Source organism: Bidens hawaiensis, unplaced genomic scaffold (genome assembly GCF_021521415.1).
Source record: "Bidens hawaiensis isolate Kalapana, Puna unplaced genomic scaffold, B.hawaiensis_p1.1 tig00004685_1, whole genome shotgun sequence".
NCBI lineage: Eukaryota > Viridiplantae > Streptophyta > Magnoliopsida > Asterales > Asteraceae > Bidens > Bidens hawaiensis.
Window position 1 is genome coordinate 722,642 of NW_027491287.1, and position 20,744 is coordinate 743,385.

At 36.4% G+C, this 20,744-nt stretch overlaps 1 protein-coding gene and 1 pseudogene across 1 annotated transcript; one reads left to right on the forward strand and one right to left on the reverse strand.

The window, feature by feature from the left end:
- The first annotated feature begins 380 nt into the window (after window positions 1–380).
- LOC143627555 (disease resistance protein RPV1-like) lies at window positions 381–1,483 on the forward strand. Its single transcript, XM_077097346.1, has 3 exons — window positions 381–577; window positions 739–1,178; window positions 1,368–1,483. The coding sequence occupies exons 1-3, from the start codon at window positions 455–457 to the stop codon at window positions 1,426–1,428; spliced, it is 624 nt and encodes a 207-aa protein (XP_076953461.1). The 5' UTR covers window positions 381–454; the 3' UTR covers window positions 1,429–1,483.
- A 10,973-nt stretch (window positions 1,484–12,456) lies between these two features.
- On the reverse strand, window positions 12,457–13,134 carry LOC143627487 (putative serine/threonine-protein kinase At1g01540 pseudogene; annotated as a pseudogene).
- Between the last annotated feature and the right edge of the window lie 7,610 nt (window positions 13,135–20,744).

Here is a 20,744-nt window from a genome sequence, read left to right on the forward strand (position 1 = left end):
ACGTAATGAGGATCTAACCTGGACCCAACGCCTTCGGATTTGTTTGGATGTCGCCAATGCGTTGAAGTACTTGAATGAAGATGTTGAAAGTCAACATAGAATAATTCACCGTGACGTAAAGAGCTCCAACATCCTGTTGGATGAAAACTGGAGGGCCAAGATTTCAGATTTTGGTTTGTCCAGAATTGCTCTAGCGAGGGTGCCGTGCAGCGTTATTTATACTGAGGCTTGTGGCACGCACGGGTATGTTGATCCAGAGTACGATGAACATAAAACTCTCGCACAAAAATCCGATGTTTACTCTTTTGGTGTTGTACTGTTTGAAGTAATGTGTAGTAGGTTAGCAAGTGTAAAGAATTACGACGATAGGTTTTATTTTTCAGCCAAATTGGCCCAAAACCATTACGAAAAGGAAACACTGAATGAAATTATTGTTTCAAGTCTAAGAAGTCAAATGAGTTCAGATTGCTTGTGTACATATTCAACCATTGCCTATCAATGCTTGAAGAAACGAAATGAACGACCAACGATGGACGTGGTTGTGGATCAACTCGAGAAAGCATTAGAATATCAACAAGTAAGTTGCTGCAAGTGTATAGCTCTTTTATCCGTCACCTATTCTTTAGATTATTAATGCATATACTTTCCATCAAATTTTATACCTGTTATTTTAAAAAAAAACGAACCAATTTGTATGATGATTCTTAGAATCCTTCACTAATTGTTGTTTTCCAATAGGGATCAAGAGGATCTTGGCATGATGTATACATTTGTTTTAGACACCGAGACCCTGAATGCCACGTTGTTGATGATATTTGTGCTGCTCTTCACCAAGGAGATGTTTCCATTTACAAGGATGACGTGACACTAACCCATAATGAGTCAGTACTTTTAAAGGCCATTAAGCGTTCACGCTTATTTGTCATTATTTTCACCAAAAAGTTTGCGGTTAATTCTTGGTACTTGGATGAAGTTGCCAAGATTATTGAGTGCATGAAAGAAAAAAGAAAGTTAGTTTTGCCTATATTCCTCAATGTGAGTCGTTCTGATGTGCAGACACAAAAAGGGTATTTCGGGGAAGTGATGTGCGAATATGATAGACACCCAAGGATTGAAATTTGGCGGAATGCTCTTGTTGAAGCAACTAATGCACCTGGCCTGGAATACTCAAAATTTCGGTGATTTCTTAATCTTTATTCCATAATTAATCTGAACTTGTGAATTTGTTTTCTTAAACTATATGGGTGGGTTAGCTAGTTAATGGCCCATTGCGTATGTGGAAATGATGTGACATCACGTTTTATTAACTAATCATCATCCAAATTCCACGACACATAGTCTAATGTTATGTTGAACTACACTTGCAGGTCTAGTGCAGGTTTTGTCAGGAAAGTAGTTGAAGACATACAAGTTGCTTTATCTGCTTAACACTTCTCAACTTACATGTGTAATGGGCAATCAGTTTAAGTTGTCTTTTTTTTTATAACGTATTGTGAAGTTGTAAGTTTGTAACAGTTAAAGGCCCAATGTTCAGGTGTCTGATAAATTTTAGGGATAAAAATTAATGGATTAAATGTTAAAACTTGCTTGTAACATGTGAAATAATAAAAATTGCTTGTAACATGTGAAATAAAAGGAGCTTAAACTAATTTAAAAATGGGTAGATGTACTAAAATATAATGAACTCCGCCAGAAAGACAAAAGTATTAAAAACTTTTAACACTCTCATTGTTTAATATAACGTATTTAGTGTAAAAATTTACTGAAACTTAAAAAATTTAACACTCAATTCCTTTTTCGTTTTTCACAACGTTTATTTGTTAGAATTTTTTCTTTTATTTACCAGCAACCAATCCTTTCATCTTGCTTTGTTCCCTGTATTTCCCATAGAAAATCCTAGAAAATTCCAACTGGTGGTGGGCTGAAGGAAGAATAATAGATGACGGACATGGTTGGTCGGACGAGCCACAGTTTTGTCTTCTCAAGAGATGCACCTTAATTCTATCTAGAGTTAATGTTTTCCCGCCCTGTTGTTCGTTTCCCTATACCAAACTGGATCCTCTTCTTCTTTCCCAACAAACAAGTTTTACAAAATCCAAAATCCAACATCATGGATTTAAACCAGTTATTAATTGTTTTCTTAACTCTACAAGACATCGGCTACTCAAATGGCCAAAGCTCTTGTGCCGTAGCAATGCACTATATATCTTTGTTAAAACAACAAACGTAGTGCGACAACACTACCATCTAACAAATATGTGTGTGCCCTTCTTTGCACCAGATTACACAACAAATTAATGACCCTTTAAGTCTTTAACCACCCTTGCTTTACCATATTTAAGACTCTGGCATGATACCCGTCACTTTCAAATGATCCCAAAGTAGCTTAAATTGTTTTTTAGACAATGGGTAAATAATACTAAAATATAATGAACTTCACCAAAAAGACAAAAGTAATAAAAACTTTAACACTTAATATTGTTTGATATATATATATAATCAATTGCGGCAAAAGGGGCAATTATTATATGGGTAAAGGAGGCCGGGTCTCGAATGCCATAAATCAAATCAAAGGAATATAAAAGGAGAGGGGGATGGTGTGCTTCATAATTATAATATTGCTAGTTTTTATCCCCCGTATTACGGGAGTTGTGTGTCTTTTTCGTGTCTAATATTTATATTTTTTGGATTTTAATTTTTTTATTGTAAGAAAGCTAATAATATACTTAGAGTTTGATGATAAAAAAAGTTTCACAAATAAATGAGATGTTATAACCCGTTTAAAAACTATGAGTTTGGTAAGACCCATGACCCGCTTATTATTATTATTTTTTACTATAAAACTGTTAATATAAATAATATCTTTTTCTTAGACAAATTGGATATTAATTTTCAGTATATCCATATTTTATATGATTTTCATATCAAGGTGAGATTATTTTTTAATATAATGAGATGTTATAACGCGTTTAAGGTTATATGGGTTTAGTGAGTCCCATAACCGTGAATTCGGGTCAAATACATGAGAAACCTTCATTTACAAATAAAACAATCTGGTGGCTTGAGAGAATGTAAGAAGCAACCATAGACTTTTTAAGGATTTTATTTACATATATTTAAAAATTAAAATTCTTTGTTCAATAGTATTCTTAAATCTGGTAAGATACCAGACCAGTGGAGGAGCAGCGTTGTAGTTCCTATCTATAGGAACAAAGGAGACGCCCAATGTTGTGGTAACTATCGAGGAATCAAACTACTAAGCCATACTATGAAGCTATGGGAAAGAGTGATTGAGGTTAGACTTAGACGACAAACTCAGGTTACGGTGAACCAATTTGGCTTCATGCCGGGTCGTTCCATCACAGAAGCAATACACCTTATAAGAAGATTGATGGAAAAGTATAGGGAGAAGAAGCGTGACCTGCATATGGTGTTTATCGACCTAGAAAAGGCCTACGACAGTGTGCCACGATAGGTGCTTTGGGCGTGCTTGGAGGGTAGAGGAGTACCAAGGAAATACATAGAGATAATTATGGATATGTATACCAAGAGTGCAACAAGTGTTCGTGCACCAGTGGGGGATACTGAGTTCTTCCCCGTAGAGGTGGGTCTTCACCAGGGGTCAGCTCTGAGTCCGTTTCTTTTTGCAGTAGTCTTGGATGAGTTGTCAAAGTCGATTCAGGGGACGCTTCCGTGATGCATGATGTTCACAGACGATATTGTGTTACTTGCTGAGACAAAACAAGATCTAAACATGAAGCTTGAGGAATGACGAACAACCTTAGAGACAAAAGGTTTAAGGATTAGTCGATCTAAGACGGAGTACCTACACTGTGATTTTGGTGGGGTAAATGACAATGAGGACATACAGATCACCATTGAAGGGCAGGTGGTTCCGCAGGTAACGAAGTTCAAGTATCTAGGATCTTTTGTTCAGATCGATGGGGAATTAGACAGTGATGTGACCCATCGAGTCCAGGTAGGATGGTGTAGATGGAAAGCAGCCACAGGTATATTGTGCGACAAGAGTTTTCCAGCTAAACTAAAGGGAAATTTTATAGGGTTGCAGTTAGACCTGCAATGCTATATGGAATAGAGTGTTGGGCCATCAAGAAGGCACAAGTGCGGAAGATGGAGGTAGCAGAAATGAGAATGCTACGTTAGATGTGTGGACACACAAGGTTAGACCGAATAAAAAATGTTGTGTTTCGGGAGAGATTAGGGGTAGCGAACATAGCAGACAAGATAAGAGAGTGGAGATTGAGATGGTTAGGACATGTGAAGAGAAGACAGACGACGAGTCCTGTTAGAAGCGTATAAAATATTACTATAGAGGGGAAGATGGGTAGAGGACGACCTAAATTGACTTGTGACGAAAGGATTAGGCATGATTTGATAGACCTAAACCTCTCCGAGGACATGGTTGAGGATAGGAATTCTTGGAGAAGTAGAATTAAAGTTAAGGATTTTTAGGAATAAACGATTACCCTAGGGCTTCTATTTTCCTTTTTTGTCACACACCATAATGATATTTTCTTTACATATATTATTATTATTATTATTAATATTATTATTAATGTTTATATTACTGTTGAACTTTGATTTATCTGTATTGCTTCATACATATGTACCTTAGAGCTGAGGGTCTCTCTGGAAGCCGCCTCTTTATCCCTTTGGATAGAGGTACGATGTGCCTACATCCCACCCTCCCCAGACCCTACTTATAGCTTCGCTGTTGGTGGGACTACACTGGGTATGATTGATTGATTGATTGATATAAAATAACCTGAAAGTTCTAAACTGAAGGTCAAAGAACACTTAATATGTAAGTCAATAAAATTCATGTATGGGTTAATGCAGACATCATAATGTGATGAAATCTTTATACAATTATTTTTATCAAAAACCAAGTGGATTAATGTACCTACCTCAAGATGAGTGGGAGCAACTAAAAACAAACTTTTCCTTATATAGATGACATTCTTCTGACAAGTATATGTTACATAAGTCAAAACATTGTTCGTACATACTTTGATATAATAAATCTCAGAGATATCCCTTACGTAATAGATATCATAACATTCTGAGATAGACCCAAAGGGACGTTAGTTTTGTTCTATAAGTTTTACCTTAAATGGGTCCTTACACATGTAACAAACAATATTGCTCTATTTAGAGGATAATAGGATCATTGAGATTATTACCTTATGCTTCGTTAAGTAGAAACCTTATGTAGGTTCAAGTCTATACTCGTTCAGATATTACTCAAAATTGCAACACACTAGATATGTCTAGATTAATGTGAGCATCTAAAAGAGTATTAAAACATCTTTAAAAGAAACAAAAGACTATAATTTAAAATAAGAAGTGAGAATTCAAACCGCTAGATTACTCTAAACTTTGCTATATTCAAAGATAACATAATGTAATTTTCGGGATATATTCTCATGTCAGCAGATAAATCTATCTCATTGAGGAGTCATAAAGAACTGATAACAATAATCTAAGTTATAATGACATAATATGTTGATTAATCACAACGCAATTAGCAATAAATGTTGTTGAAAATTTATCAGTGGACTCATAAGTTTATTAACTCTATAATTATTATATATTGAAGACTTACTGTGATAAACTCAGCTACCATGTTTTCTCAAACAGTAACAGTTCGAGAGGTGCTGCATTAAATTTCGATATGAAACTAATTATTCGTTTATGAACGAATTGAGGAATCTAAATTTTCGTATCGAATACATTCATGATATGTTTAAGGATCCTATAACTAAAAATCTACCCGTAAGTATTATGAAAGCGCTTATAATCATGAGGGGTTTATTGATGATCATGTACAACTGCATATCGTACAAAAATCCTACGTCTCGCGATGTAGTCGCTCCCCATTTTTTTGGAGTAACCAGATTTGCTTGATTTTTAAATAGAGGCTTCTCATGCATTTGACCTGAATTCATGGGTATGGGTTTTACTAAACCCAGATATTCCTTAAATGGGTTAAAACATCTTATTAAATTAAATATTATTCTCACCAAATTATATATGTAAAAATCCTATAAAATAGGATATAATAAAAAACAATATCTTATTTATTTTAAAAAAGATATATATATTATTTAAATTAAAAAACCAATTTGATAGTAAAAAAATAAACGGGTCTTGGGTCTTATCAAACCATATGTATATTATTAACTTTCATAAATATTATTTATAATTAAAAAACCAATTTCATAGTAAAAAAAATAAACAGGTCTTGGGTCACATGAAAACCATATAGCTTTTAAACATAGTTATAACATCTCATTTATTTGTGAAACAATTTACCATCAAACCATAAGTATATTATTAACTTTCATACAATAAAAAAAATAAATTAAAAAAATAAATAAATATTAGAACAAACAATATATAACAACCCCCGTAATACGGGGGATAAAAACTAGTATATATATATATAACCACAAGGGCCAAAGTAGCAATCTACTCCTTTAATTTTTACCTTTTCTTTTTCTAGTTAATTAGATAGGTTGTGATTTGCCTATTTTCAGGGCTCTTACAATTATTAAGTTGAAGGCTTGGTTTAGATGGGCTGTGAGTTATTTTATTCTATCTTTTAGTAACTAAAAACCACCACTTCCTTACCCATCCTTTCTCTTACCCTTTAATATTTTGGTTTGGTTACATTTTTTTAAGCAAGATGGAACAAGTAATCACACCTATATAGTACAAAATTTTTGTCCACTTTTAAGTTATTGCAACACTTAATTTGAGACAAAATGGCAAAACACGTCCTTTATGTTTGAACGTTTTTTCAATAGACGTTCTTTAGCAAAAGACATGGCAGAAAACGTATTTTGTGTTTCAAATTTCGTTCACGTTACATCCTTTCGTACTAACCCAGTTAAATTTTTTCGTTAAATGCGGTCATGTGCTTTGCACATGAGGGCAATGCCGTCATTTTACCCTTTTAAGGACTGTTTGTGTAATTAAACTAAAGTTTTGGCCTTTTGAAAAAATACTTTTATTTTTTAATAAAACAAAAAATATACAATAACCCCCCCCCCCCTTCTCTTTCTCTCTCACACCCACCCACCCACCTTTTCTATCCACTGCCACCATTTCCTCCCATCATCTTCATCACCACCAAAACCAGTTTCCGCCGGAGAACACGCCATTCATCTTCGCCGGAGATCACGCCGCCGGAGAACACCACGGTTCATGGATTAAAGCGTCTTTGAATTCCTCGCCGGAGAACACGCCGCCGGAAAACACGTTGTCGGTCGCCGATTGATCAAATCGAGGTAAGCTAATCACACCATTCTACTCGTCTTTGAATACTGAACAGAAGCCATAAAGTTTTAATCACAATTCTTTGTTAACGAACACATATTTTTTATTTGAATGGTTTCTAGGGTTTATAAGTTGGGGGCATTTTATTAGTTTTAACCAATTCAGAAGTGGTAGCAGCAAACTAATAGGATGGTCAGGCGGTGGTGTTAGATATCAGTGGTGGTGTTCCATGTGTTGGGATATGGTGTTCCAGGTGGTGGCGGCGGCTACAGTGGTGCGTGGTGGCGCTGTTCGACAACATGTGACCGGAGATGGTTGTGTAGTTGGTGATGGTGGCGGCGGTTGTTGTGGTTCTGTATGAAGATGGGGTTGGTGATGATGGTGGATTATTGTAGGAGAGAGAAAGAGAGAAGAGAGAGAGAGAGAGAGAGATACGGGGAGGGAGTATATGTTTTTTAAATATATATATTTTTTTAGTTTTAATTATTAATATATGTGTGAATTTACTACACTGCCCTCATGTGCAAAGCAAATGATCATATTTAACGAAAAAATTTAACTGGGTTAGTGCGAAAGGATGTAACGTGAACGGAATTTGAAACATAAAATACGTTTTCTACCATGTCTTTTGCTAAAGGACGTCTATTGAAAAAACGTTCAAACATAAAGGACGTCTTTTGTCATTTTGTCCTTAATTTGATGTAGTTTTGATTGTTGAGAGCGATGATATTACTTTTGATGCAGGATCTTAGCACAGAATTTGATACAGACCAGGTAACCCATGGAGCAGCCGAAAACCATCCTGATGAGATTAGAAAACCACCATGTGACAACCTGTTCATTGCGCGATCTGGTTCAGAAAACACTGTTTACTAGACTAAAAGACTAATCTTGAAGACCCATTCAACACTGCACTTTCACTTTCGAATCACAAGCATGTGTTTAGGAGTTCATCGATCGGTTCCTAGTTTCCATTTTATTTTCATGTAGCGTTAGTTCCTTAAATTTAGGTCCTGTTAAGTCTTAATTGTTAAGCCAAGTTTGTTTAAAGAGTTATTACTTATGAGTCAATTATGTAATTAGTTAGAAGTCAAGCTTATTGTCTTATGTAATATTTATGTAAATATGTAAAGTCGAATTGATGCCGGATCATTATGATTAATTGAAATACACACACATGTTTTTAGAATACCCGATCACTTATCCCCGGTAAACTATATATTAGCCTATTCGGTATGTCATAAACTCATTCTAATACCATAATTTTGTTAATTGTTATGTTTATTACTATAACCTTTTGGAGTTTGACCCTCTGTGATTTGGTATGTTTGTACTCTTTGGCTTCAAGGTACTTTTTGGAGGTTTTGTTGAAACTAGAATGTGGACTAATAACCCGTAAAACAAATGAGTAACTTGTAAATGATGAAGCGCGATGGAGAAGCGATGAAAGTTGGAATGAAGACACGATAATTCAGATCTTCACCTGAATCGACCATTGATTCGGCGTCGTTGGGACCCGCCAGGAGCGGCAAGGTCACTGGCTGAGAGAAAATCAGGTTGCCATTTGCGAAGACGCTGGGAAGAAGAGAACTAGGGACTTCAAAATGTACAACAACAAAGGTACAACATATAAATCACATAATACAACTTACCAACGCAAAGATAAAACATATAAAGCACATAGTACAACTTATTAGCACAAACGAACAATATAGAAAGCACATAGTGCAACTTATAATGTCGTTTATGACAGATGGGAAAAAACATGGACATGTGTAGGTTTTCAACTAACACGTGGAGACTTCAAACAACATAGAAAACACACAATACAACTTATTAGCACAAAGGAACAACATAGAAAGCACACTGTACAACATATAATGTCGTTTATGACAGACAACAAACATGGACATATGCAGGTTTTCAAATAACACGAGGAGACTTCAAAATGTACAACTTATAATACACCAACTTTATTACGGAAGTTGTAAATTAAAGATAAACTAGGGTTTCGACCCCCCGCGTTGCGGGGGTTGTGAAACCATACCTGAAGCTCATACAAAGTACAAAAGTGCAACTATCTTCTAGAACGATTAGGCTGCAAGCAACAGTAAACCACTTACCTAAAGCAACATTCTATAATTCTGTTAAAAACTCATAATCAACTTTTAAGGAAATGCAAATAATCACAAACAAAGCAAACTGTACAATCCTTTAAAAACTCATAATAGGTATTCAGAGCAAATGAAAATTAGTGCCACAAATAAAGCAAACAGTATCAAACAGTTGAATTAAACATCTAGAAATATAAGAAACCTAATCTCTAATTTTAATCCATTCCAGATGGTGTGCACCAAGAAAACAATATCTAAAACCCTTATTCCTACGCCTTAAATTTCACCAATATACAATCTAAAAATCTAATTTAGCACACATAAAACAAAAAAAATATTACAACCATAGCAGGAAAAGGAAAACCAATCTAAACAAAAGAAATGAGCCGGAAGGGTATCAATTTGTATAACAAAGTTTGGCCCGTTTAAGGTAAAGAATGAGAATATAGTGTTTCTCTACTCAAACGCATACCGCATCAGAAACTTTACAGACTAAGATGCAACCCTTTTTCTCTTATATAGTGTTGACCAACGAAGTCATGTTTTGAAAAGTGGATAACATATGTGGGCCACTTCTAGAAAATGATTCAATGAAAGAATGACTTGAACCCATCTAATCATAAAATACTTGGTTCGCTAAAAACTTGGTTTGCTACGAACTGAGATGTGCTGGGTTGTGGTGACACCTGAAAAAGAAAACACAAAATTAACTTTCCATAACGAACTAAAATAAACTTGGTTAGAAATAATAAGAATGCAAGATGGTTGAAAACATGGATTAAAGATTACATAAACGTTTCCTAGTATGTGACTAAGTAAAAGAATCTAGGATTAGGTTCAGGTTGGTATCACAGCTGCAACATACATTACTATACCAAACACCATTGATCTAAAGAGACAAAATCAAACACATAAACCATTATACTTATGAAAGTCCAATCAAAGTCAAGTCAATCCTTCTAATGATTCAAGTGACAACCATAAACTATGATGGCTTAATTTAAAAATAAACGTGAAGCCAACTCGAGGCTCATCACGGCTGCAACATAGATTGCGACGCCAAAAACCGATACCGGTTTGAGAAGCGGAATCACAATTGTTCAGCTCCGCACCATGGCTGCAACATAAGTTGCCATGCCTATGACCGAATTATCATCACAACTATAAATGAAAGCCATTAGATTTATAATGAGGCGGTCTTCCCTTCTATCGACAACCAAGCCATTTCAGTTGCCAATCCAAGACAACACAGGCTCAGATAAACATCATTGTCGGGCCAAAGTCAACTCCATCAAACTATTCAAGAAATTATATTATAGTTGAATGATAATGAAATACATTCAAAGTCACAGCAGAGCAAGAGAAATTGAAGATGAATCGGCAAAAAGTCATAGCAGAGCAACACTGTAAAAAGTCATACCAACAAAAGTCATATATCTAATCATAGTTTTGGCTTATGATAATCTTAATAGTAATATGATGGTGAACATCTCAGTAAGTATATAGGGCATCTAATGAGGCTAATAATGAAGGAAGATCATATATTAAAACTTCAAGAAAAAAAAGTCATCCATCAAATGTTGTCATACCTTCTTCTCTCTCTGTGGCAGCCATATCCAAATCGGTAACCCGCATTTTAACTATCGTTGAGGTGAAAGAGAAGAGAAAGAGGATTTTAATTTTCTCTTTCTCTTGGATTTTAATTTCTTTTGTGAATTGGCTGGAGAATTGATGAAGTGGATGGTTAAGAACTCACAGGTGGAATGGTTAGTGGCATATAAGGTCCTATTAGAAGCGCACACAATTTAAAAATGTTTCACAAAAAGCAACAACCCCATTTGTACAACAATAAGAACATGATGTACACGACCAACCCATCCTGACCCGACCAATTAATTAAAAATCTATCATAATAGCGGAGGGGGCGTGATTTCCAAATCACATGACATAAGTTCATAGGTCCACCACAAGTCGAGAGGCGTGTTGCTTTCATCCTTGAAAACAAGATACTTCTCCACACCCTCATCACAAAATCCAAGTAAAGATACAATGTTTCCCTTATTACGTTCTGCAGCTTTAGCGATCTCTCTCATGAATTCAAGTTTTCCAAGCGGGCGATCCAACCGCCATACGGAAATGCAGCCGTGTTTTTCTGATGTGACTTGACTGAGAAAATTTTTGTTCCATCCAACTGAGTCAAAACTTTCAACTGCTGAACGTATGTCTTGGAGAGGAATCCGCTGCAAGTGCTTCACTTCTTCGCTGGTAAGTGACATGGGGCTAGTCTGGAAAAATTAAAAAAAAACAAAGAGCAATGTTCAATAAAGTAAAAACGATATTAATTTATATTCCCTCCGTCCCGGTCAAAGTGTCTTAGTTTGAAAAGCAGAAAGTTTAAGGTAGATTAAATTATTGTTTTATTTGTTTACCAAATAAAAATAACGCACTTGGAAATTGGGTCCATAAATATTATTTATTAATGTTAGTTATGTGTGTTTAAGGGTAAACTTGAAAATTTGTTAATAAATTTTGAAAGTGAACATTAGTTATGTGACAAATAAAAAAGGAAATGCGGACACTTTTAATAAGACGGATGTAGTATTATTAATATTATTCTTGTACGTTATCATTACTATTATCTATTAAGTTTAAACCCTATTTTATTTGGATTTTGATCAACATCAATGATAAGCAACCGAAGGAAACATCGTCTCATTATTGTTTTGTTTTTAGGGATTTAAGTTTGATTAATAACTAAAGTGACTAATAACATGTTTTAATTGCCAAAATTAATAAAATTAATAAACCCTCATGCAAACTACAACAACATACCCTTTGAAGATCAAGAGCCTTTTGTAATTGTTCCATGACTTGCTTCATTGTTGGACGCTCTTCTGCGTTCTTCAAACATTGATAGGCAGTTTCTACAAACGCGAGTAAAGAAGCTAGCTTTATATGTTTTTGTAAATGGGAAGGAATGATACTATATAATGTTCCCTTTTTCAAATGTTTATGGACCACAACGGTTAAGAATCGACGATCATCCGTGTACGATGAAACAAGTGCGTGCCTTCCACACAGAACTTCCCACAATACGACCAAAAGAGTAGACGTCAGATTTTTGTGTGAGATAACCGTTCATATAGTACTCTGGAGCAATATATCCATGTGTGCCACAAACATTGGAGATAGCGAAGCTAGACTCCATATTGGCATGTTCTACTCTTGACAACCCAAAATCGGAAACCTTACCGTTCCATTTCTCATCCAAAAGGATGTTTGAGCTTTTTACATCGCGGTGGAAAAGTCCACGTTGAGACCCATCGGTATCATGAACGTGGCTTAACCCACACGCAACATCTAGGCAAATCTGAACTCGCTGGATCCAGGTTAGATCTTCGTTGTGTAAGTGTGTATCCAGACTTCCGTTGCTCTCGTACTTATAGGCAAGTATCTTCTCGCCGTCTTCATCACAGAATCCGAGAAGAGAGACGATATTTTTGTGTTTATGTTTTGAAAGCAAAGCAATATTCTCCATCTTGAATTTGTGCTCTCCTTGCCCTTGTCCTTGATCCAACCGCTTTACAGCGATTTCGCCATGCTCTTCTGATACGCCTTTATAGACCTTCCCGAATCCACCTTTTGCAATACAATTCTGGTCGGAAAATCCATCAGTTGCCAATTTTATGTCATGATTAGAAATCTGCAACTGCTTCATTTCTTCAATGAAAGAAATGTTTTTTGATTTAAATATGATGTAAATATGGAACAGAAAGTTAAGCTTAGTATATGGTTTTGGATACATGAAATATATATGGAACACTTCTTTTTATATGGTTAATTGACACCAAAGAGATAAGCGTGTTTGTATATGTGAAAACGCGTTTAGGTTTTCTTAATTATGGTTATTTAATTATAAAACCACTTTCTTGTTTTGTATTGTTTTTTTCTTTGTTTTTTCATTATGATAAGGACGTCTCGCCAATTTATTAATAGTATCTTCATATATTAAGTTATTAACTTTTCTTTGGTCGTGGTCAATTAACTTATTAATAATTTCATTTCAAATGTTAAATTTATTTGATGACATATTGAATCTTGTTGCTCTTTTAATTAATTATACTATTCAGATGCCCGCACGATGTAGCGGGAAACAACACTTAAAAGGTTGTTAGCGAGCCAAGCCTAGCTCGAGTCGAACATCATACCGAGCCGACTCAGCTCAACTCGAAATTAAAGATAAAATCTTAAACTCAAGTTCGCCTTGATTATTTTGATATTTATATGTTTTGAGTACGTTTAATCATATTTTTGTAAAACATGTCAAAAGAAAATAATATTTATATAAACATGAGGGGTCAAAGTTGTAAGTAATCATTAAAATAATAAAATTTGAGTAAAGTTAAGATACTGTACTTGTAATTAATTTTTCGTTATAAAATTAACTTGTACATTCATGCATATATTCATGCATTAATGACTTGTACAATTTAAACCGTTTGTCTGTTTTAAAAAAAAATTATATTGGCACGTCAATAAAAATAAGCTTGTTAAATGGGTATGTTCAGATTTAGTTTTAATCATATTGTTGTAAAAGATATAACAAGAAAACCAAAAAGACTAAAGTTAAGGTACCAAACTTGTAATTATAGTTGTTGAAATCAAATAAACTGTGTGTAGATTGTGTTTAAAATACCACTTTGTCCTTTGTTACACTTGTATATGCATTAGAAATTGTAAATACCTTAAAACAAACGTCTTGATTTGTCCTTTAGTTATGTATTATATATAGTATAGTTAAAGTTTAGGCTTGTGGTCATAGGATATATAGCGGTTATTCGTTGAATGGATCTAGTGTGTTGTGAAATACTGAAACAACTTCGTGGATGGAAAATGTAACACCCCAGCCCGGTTAGGGCCGACGTGTCACTCGATACGATAAATAAAAATCCAAATTTAAAATTTTAAAATCATTAAATACCAAAAAGGTTCAATATGATTGACAACGAAAATAAATAAAGTTGTTTCACTTAAAATAAATTATTAAGTTCCTTGTTTTCCAAATTCTAGCCAGTTACTTTTACTCTCTTATCACACATTCCCCTGATTCCTTTGAGTACCTGTAACATATTAAAGGAAACCCAAACAAAAGAAACACGGATGAGCCAAGAATTACCCAGTAACGAAAGAAACAATAGCGGTAACAACAAAAGATTCAATATGATACGATGAACAATCAAGGAAGAAACAGGTTCAGTTTGCGGGCCGATAACGGTAACAATACGCTGAACTATCAGTTATGAATCAGCACAATAACAATATATCTCCGGAAATACTCATGTGAGCCAGTAACAATAACAGTATGTACATTAGCTGTAGACTAATGCACAAATAATTAAGTGAGATAGGAATGTGGGCACACACACCTAACCATCTCACTCTAGTAACAATTTACCTAGGATCGATCCATACGTCTCTCAGTAATCAGTAAATGCTCTCATAACACAATAAATTAGAGACGTTGTGGACTAATTGCTCCGCCACAGGTAGAGCACGTCAAAAGGTGCCTCGATTGACGCACTACGTCCCCATAGGTGGATAAATGCTCGGGTATTGAGGTCAAATAAAATGCGATAACAATGGTCAACATCAATATAATATGTCTCAATAACAATATGTCAATGTACAATGGTCTATTAGGAACATGTGACAATGAGTGCAATAAAATATATTATATCGCATGCATGACAATTTAACAATAACAATTTGCAATAAATAAAGAACGAAACTATTTAATAACGGTGACACGATGAATCAACTCGATAATTACAACACGATTAATGACTCAAGAATCTATATACTATGAGAGCGAAGACACGGTATGGCGCTATAAGTGCAAGACCACAAAGTCCTGAGAATGATGAAAGCAATAATTACGCTACAAGTAATAGACCACAGAATCCGTACATTATCCGATGAGCGAAAACACAGAAAGTATAAGTATTCCTTAACTCGCACGCAAACCTACAATATTGTAGTTTTCGGATTATGAAAGTTATCATTCTATTTTATCATGTCATATTTTGTTTTATTCAGTGTTTTAAAAACTGGTTAATACCGGCCAGTTGAACCGGATTTCGCACAGCAGGTCGATATTTTGAGCCCGGTATGTTTGGCCGGTTTGCTAGAACATCGTACCGGCGGTTTTTTTCTAAAATACCGGTTTTTACCGGCAAACCGGTTTTAAACACGAGAAATTTTTGATATTTGCGACCCATATGTTTCCAAAATTACGTTTAACCCAATAATTAACATTCAAACGTGTAAACTTTATGACTATTTTTTTAAACTTGAGTGCTTTTGTATTATTTTTTTTCAATATTGATTACCTTTTTGATTATTTTTTGTTATAAAATCATTACTTTTGGGTTATTTTTGGAGTTTAAGTTGAATTTATAGGAAATTATAAGGTAACTATTCAAAACCTCCCGGTATAACCCGGTTCAACCGGTTGTATCATTTTTTAACCTAATTCGGTACAGTAAAATACCAGTTTTTAAAACATTGGTTTTATTTATTTGATTACGTTTATTGATAAACAATTAAGATAACAGACTAGTTACCAAAATTTTATTTGATATAACCTTTTACATATTTCCCTTACCCTTAAATGTATTAGTTCAGACGTTTAACAAATAGAAGATAAGACACTATATGAAACTAGCTTAACTTTTGTCATTCAAGCAAACCATCTTATATTATATTCTGATTGATTTAGTATCCATAATTAAATATGTTGATTTTGATATTATTTTTGACTTACGCATAAACCGTATTCATCTTGGTTCCCATCATCGAAATAAATTACTAGTGGCCTCCCAAGAAGTACAAATGGCCACAAGAGTAATGATTTTACATATTCAAATTTCTTGGCTAACAATCGAATTAAAATGGCATATAATGTTACCTTCAACCGAGATGAACGACTTGTTTCGGACTTCCAACTAGCGGCGATAGTACTTTCCGGTGGTTGGAAACCTTAAATTTAGTGATAGCATTTGATAGTTTGTTGAGATAAGCCAATCGAATTTATCGCCGGAGAGTTACGAGTTGTAAACTTTGTTCAAAATTCAAATTTCATATTTTATTCTAAATACTCATCCGTTGTTGTTGTTATTATTATTATTATTATTGTTATTATTATTATTATTATTATACCATTTACAGTTAAATAACATTTATATTTAAATCACGGTTATTTGTTTATTAACGTTTCATCGGTTTATCAATCTTCTAACAATCGACATTTATTATTTTATTGTTTCGAATTTCAGTATATTACAGAAACGCACATGTTGACCAGTTAACTCGTGGCCCTGATCGATGAAAATGACCAAAATAGACATGTTTGATCAAATTATCAATACACGCAAGTTCTTACTTGGGCCCATCATGTAAGGGGGGACATGCAACTACTAGCTAGTTTAAATGAACGCCGTCAGACTAAGGTGACATAAACCGCTAACAAAATTACACGTAAGAGGTTCATTCGTTTAAATGTTATATTTTGAGCTTAATGAGACATAGATATTAAACCACAAGGGCCAAAGTAGCACTCTACTCTAATTTTTACCTTTTTTTTTCTAGTTAATTAGATGGGTTATGATTTGCCTATTTTTTGGGCTCTTAAAATTATTAAGTTGAAGACTTGGTTTAGATGGGATGTGAGTTATTTTAATCTTTCTTTTTCATTAATAATAATTTGGGCTTGCTTTGTTGTTTAAACCTGGTTACACGGGCTGTAAAGTTTATAAAATTTTGAGCTTTTTAAATGGATCCATATAGAACCCATAGTACCGGATCCGTAAAACCCGCTGGATACCCAAACACATGAGTTTAAATTGGTCCCGTTCTTATTTTGGCCAAAATCCGATCCTGCTCCGGGCTGGTGAGAGCCGTTGCATCACGGCCCTAAACTGAGTGATGCATATGGTCTAACCGGCTAGAGTGGTATATGAGTTCTACAAGGTTTACCTAAATCAATTCGTTGGACCATTAAACTAAACAGGTGAGTCGCCCTTATCATAAAGAAGAAACTAAGAAAAGACAAAACAAGTGACACGTTTTGATGGGAAACATTTAATCTCAACTCTTATTTATTCATCTTATTCTTATTGAGCTCCTTCAGACCGCATATATTCTCTCTTTTAAGTTTTGACTTTAAACTTAAAAGTGGGCCACTGAGGCTTTGGCCCACGAGTAAAAGACAAATTGTTTCTTTGGAGGGTCACAGGTTAGATCCTGGTGAATAGAGTAATAGGATAGGTTGTTAAAAAGTAGCAGAACTCTAAACACGAGAGATATTAACACTAAACAAGAGGAGCGTTTAACGACATGTCCCTTTCGTTATGATAAACGAGGGAGAAATATTATTATTATTATTATTATTATTATTATTATTATGTAACATGTAATATGATCATTTATTCTTAACTTGTTATATGATTACTAACTTAACAATTCTGTTAATTACACAATGCTAACTTTAAGTGATTGTTAGTACATATGTTGATGATGTTAAAAGTGTGAACATGTAATAGAAATGCTGGTTACAAATTTTCATCTATCATCTCATTGTTATTCGCATAAAGTTACAAAATATCATTAAATTGGAAGCAACATGTGGTGGCCGGTGTCGAGAAGTTTTCCAAAGGGTTTAATGGAGTAAGTTGTTTTTACTAGGATTTGAAAGGGGCTATAGTTACCAATTGTTGTTAAGTGTCTCGGCTTTAGGAGACTGAAGAGGTAGGTCCCAGCAGAGCCCAGTTGGACCCGCAGGACTCACCTTGAAGAGAGATGTCTGCGCAGAAACCAACTGGATCCGCAGGACCCACCATGCTCAGAGACGTGACGTCCTTACGCGTAGTACGCAAGCTGTTCCCGCAGGAAATGCCTCCCAATGGTGAAGTACTCCGCCTGTTCCCGCAGCTGCGGATACAAGCCATCAGGGAAGGCCACCCGCGCAGCAATGCTACACGCACAAGGCACTTAGCTCTCAATAATTCAGCTGTCACCTGAAGGAATGAGCAAAGCCGGGAACAATCCCGCACAAGGGCGGGAGGGGGAATACTCCCGCCCAAATAAGCCAGTCCGTACGATGCGGGAAGATCTTTTGTACTGTACCTGACGAGGTATGGGCAAAAGATCTGACCAAAGATACGACAGCTCATTAACAGTATGGCGATCAGCATGCTCCTGTACTGTATGTCACTATTAGCCGCTGCCTACTCACCAACTCCTGTCATACCACGTGCATAGCCGACAGTTGGTGGAAAGGGAACAGTACACAGTAGGCCTGGTCACTGTCGGCCGCTGCCTACCCACCAACTACCAGCATGGCACGTGCGTAGGCCACAGTTGGTGGAACAGGAATACTGTTCAGCCGGCTATACCTCCTTGGAAACCTACCTTCGGCTATAAATACCCCAAATGGTATGATCATCTCATCTTATCATCATATACTATCTTATATTATCCCTGATATCTGCTCTAGCAATCTCTTAATATATACATTTATATTCAAGAGCAATCTAGTCTGATTCTCACGCCGGAGGGTGGTCACAAGGAGGAACCCCCCCCATTCTCAGTGACGAGCTCACGGTGTCTGTTTTGCAGGTTATCAGAAGAACCATCTTTGCCGGATCTAACCCCTCGTGGGAAACATCTATTTAACCCCCAGGTTACCAGTAATCTGCTCCGGGTCACTTAGTGTTTCTTCATTGGCGCCATCCGTGCATAAAAGCTAGAACATTTCTCTTCAGTTTTTTCAAACTTCTGGAAAGATGGTTAAAGAAATTCCGGTAACCACAACCCCAGCTACTGGGGAGAATACCGGCTACACAGTCTTTACAAACACTACCCCGGTTACCCAAGCCGAGGCAAGTGAAGTAAATTTTACGAACACTACCCCACTTACCCAAGCTGGGGCAAGTGCAGTAAATAATCGCTCACTGGGATTCACCGATACCCAGTTAGAGAAACGAACAAGGCCCCCCCGCCAAACACTCGATGAAGTTAAGGCATGGGCGGAGGCATGACAGAAGGAATTCCAAGCTGAGTTGGACGAACGCTTGCGTTCCGTCCAACAGGCTGATGAATTCGAAGAATACTTGGATGATTCGGAGGAATCCGATAGAGACGCAAACCCTCGCCATAAGGCGAAAGGGAAGCGTAAAGAAACGGATTCCCAACCAAGAAGGCGTTTTGGAGAAGCCTTCAGACCAAAAAACGTAGGTGAAAGCCCACGTGACTTCTCCAAAACATTTAGACCAACTGTTGCAAACGCGGGAACGTCCAAATTTGAAAGGGACATTGCGGAAGCAATTGCCCTAAAAAGTGCCAAACAAATGTCAAACATAGGCACATATGATGGTATATCTGATCCAGACGATCATTTGAACAGATTCATAGCGGGGGCAACCGTCAGCAATTGGACGGAACCCACGTGGTGTTACATGTTCCAAATGACGCTTGTTGGGCCAGCTAGAGCGTGGTTCGATCGTCTACCGGTCAACCACATCTACGACTGGGCAGACTTCCAGCAGAAGTTTAGCCAACACTTCAGCCAACAAAGAAAGTATACCGAAGAGCAATGGACAATCCTCAAATGCATTCGAGAGGAAGATGAATCTTTGCCAGACTTCATCACTCGCTTCAATTCAAAGAAGCTAAGTCTGGGTAATATCAGCGAAGATCTTGTTCGCGCTGCTTTCATCCAGGGCGCGAACGACCCAGAGCTCATCCGCACCTTAACGGGTAAAGATGGCATGCCATCCACATGGGATGCCATCATGACAGCAGCAAAACGCTATGCGGAAACGGAGAAGCAACTGGGTAGAGATCTTCCACAGAGCACAAACCTCTACACCCAGAAAACAAGAGAAGACAACGTCCTCACCGCCCGACTGAACAAAAAGCGGAAGCTAGGCATTTGGCAGTCAAGGGTAAACTTTGACACCTCATCCGGCTTGCAACATCGGTTGGGCGGAAGGGATAACGTACAGTCGCACCAGAACTCCAGATGGACGCCACTCACCAAAAGCGTCACCGAGATATTCGCCACGGAGGAGCTCCCATGGCCAAAGGCTCCAATAATCCGACATCGTCACAATGCTGATCGGAGCAAATACTGTGATTTCCACAGGACAAAAGGCCATAACACTGAAGAATGCATAGACGTAAAGGACATGGTCGAAGCATTTGTCAGAGATGGGACGCTCGCGCACCTCGTGGCGCAATGAACGCTGAGCAGGCGGATGCGTGTAGAAC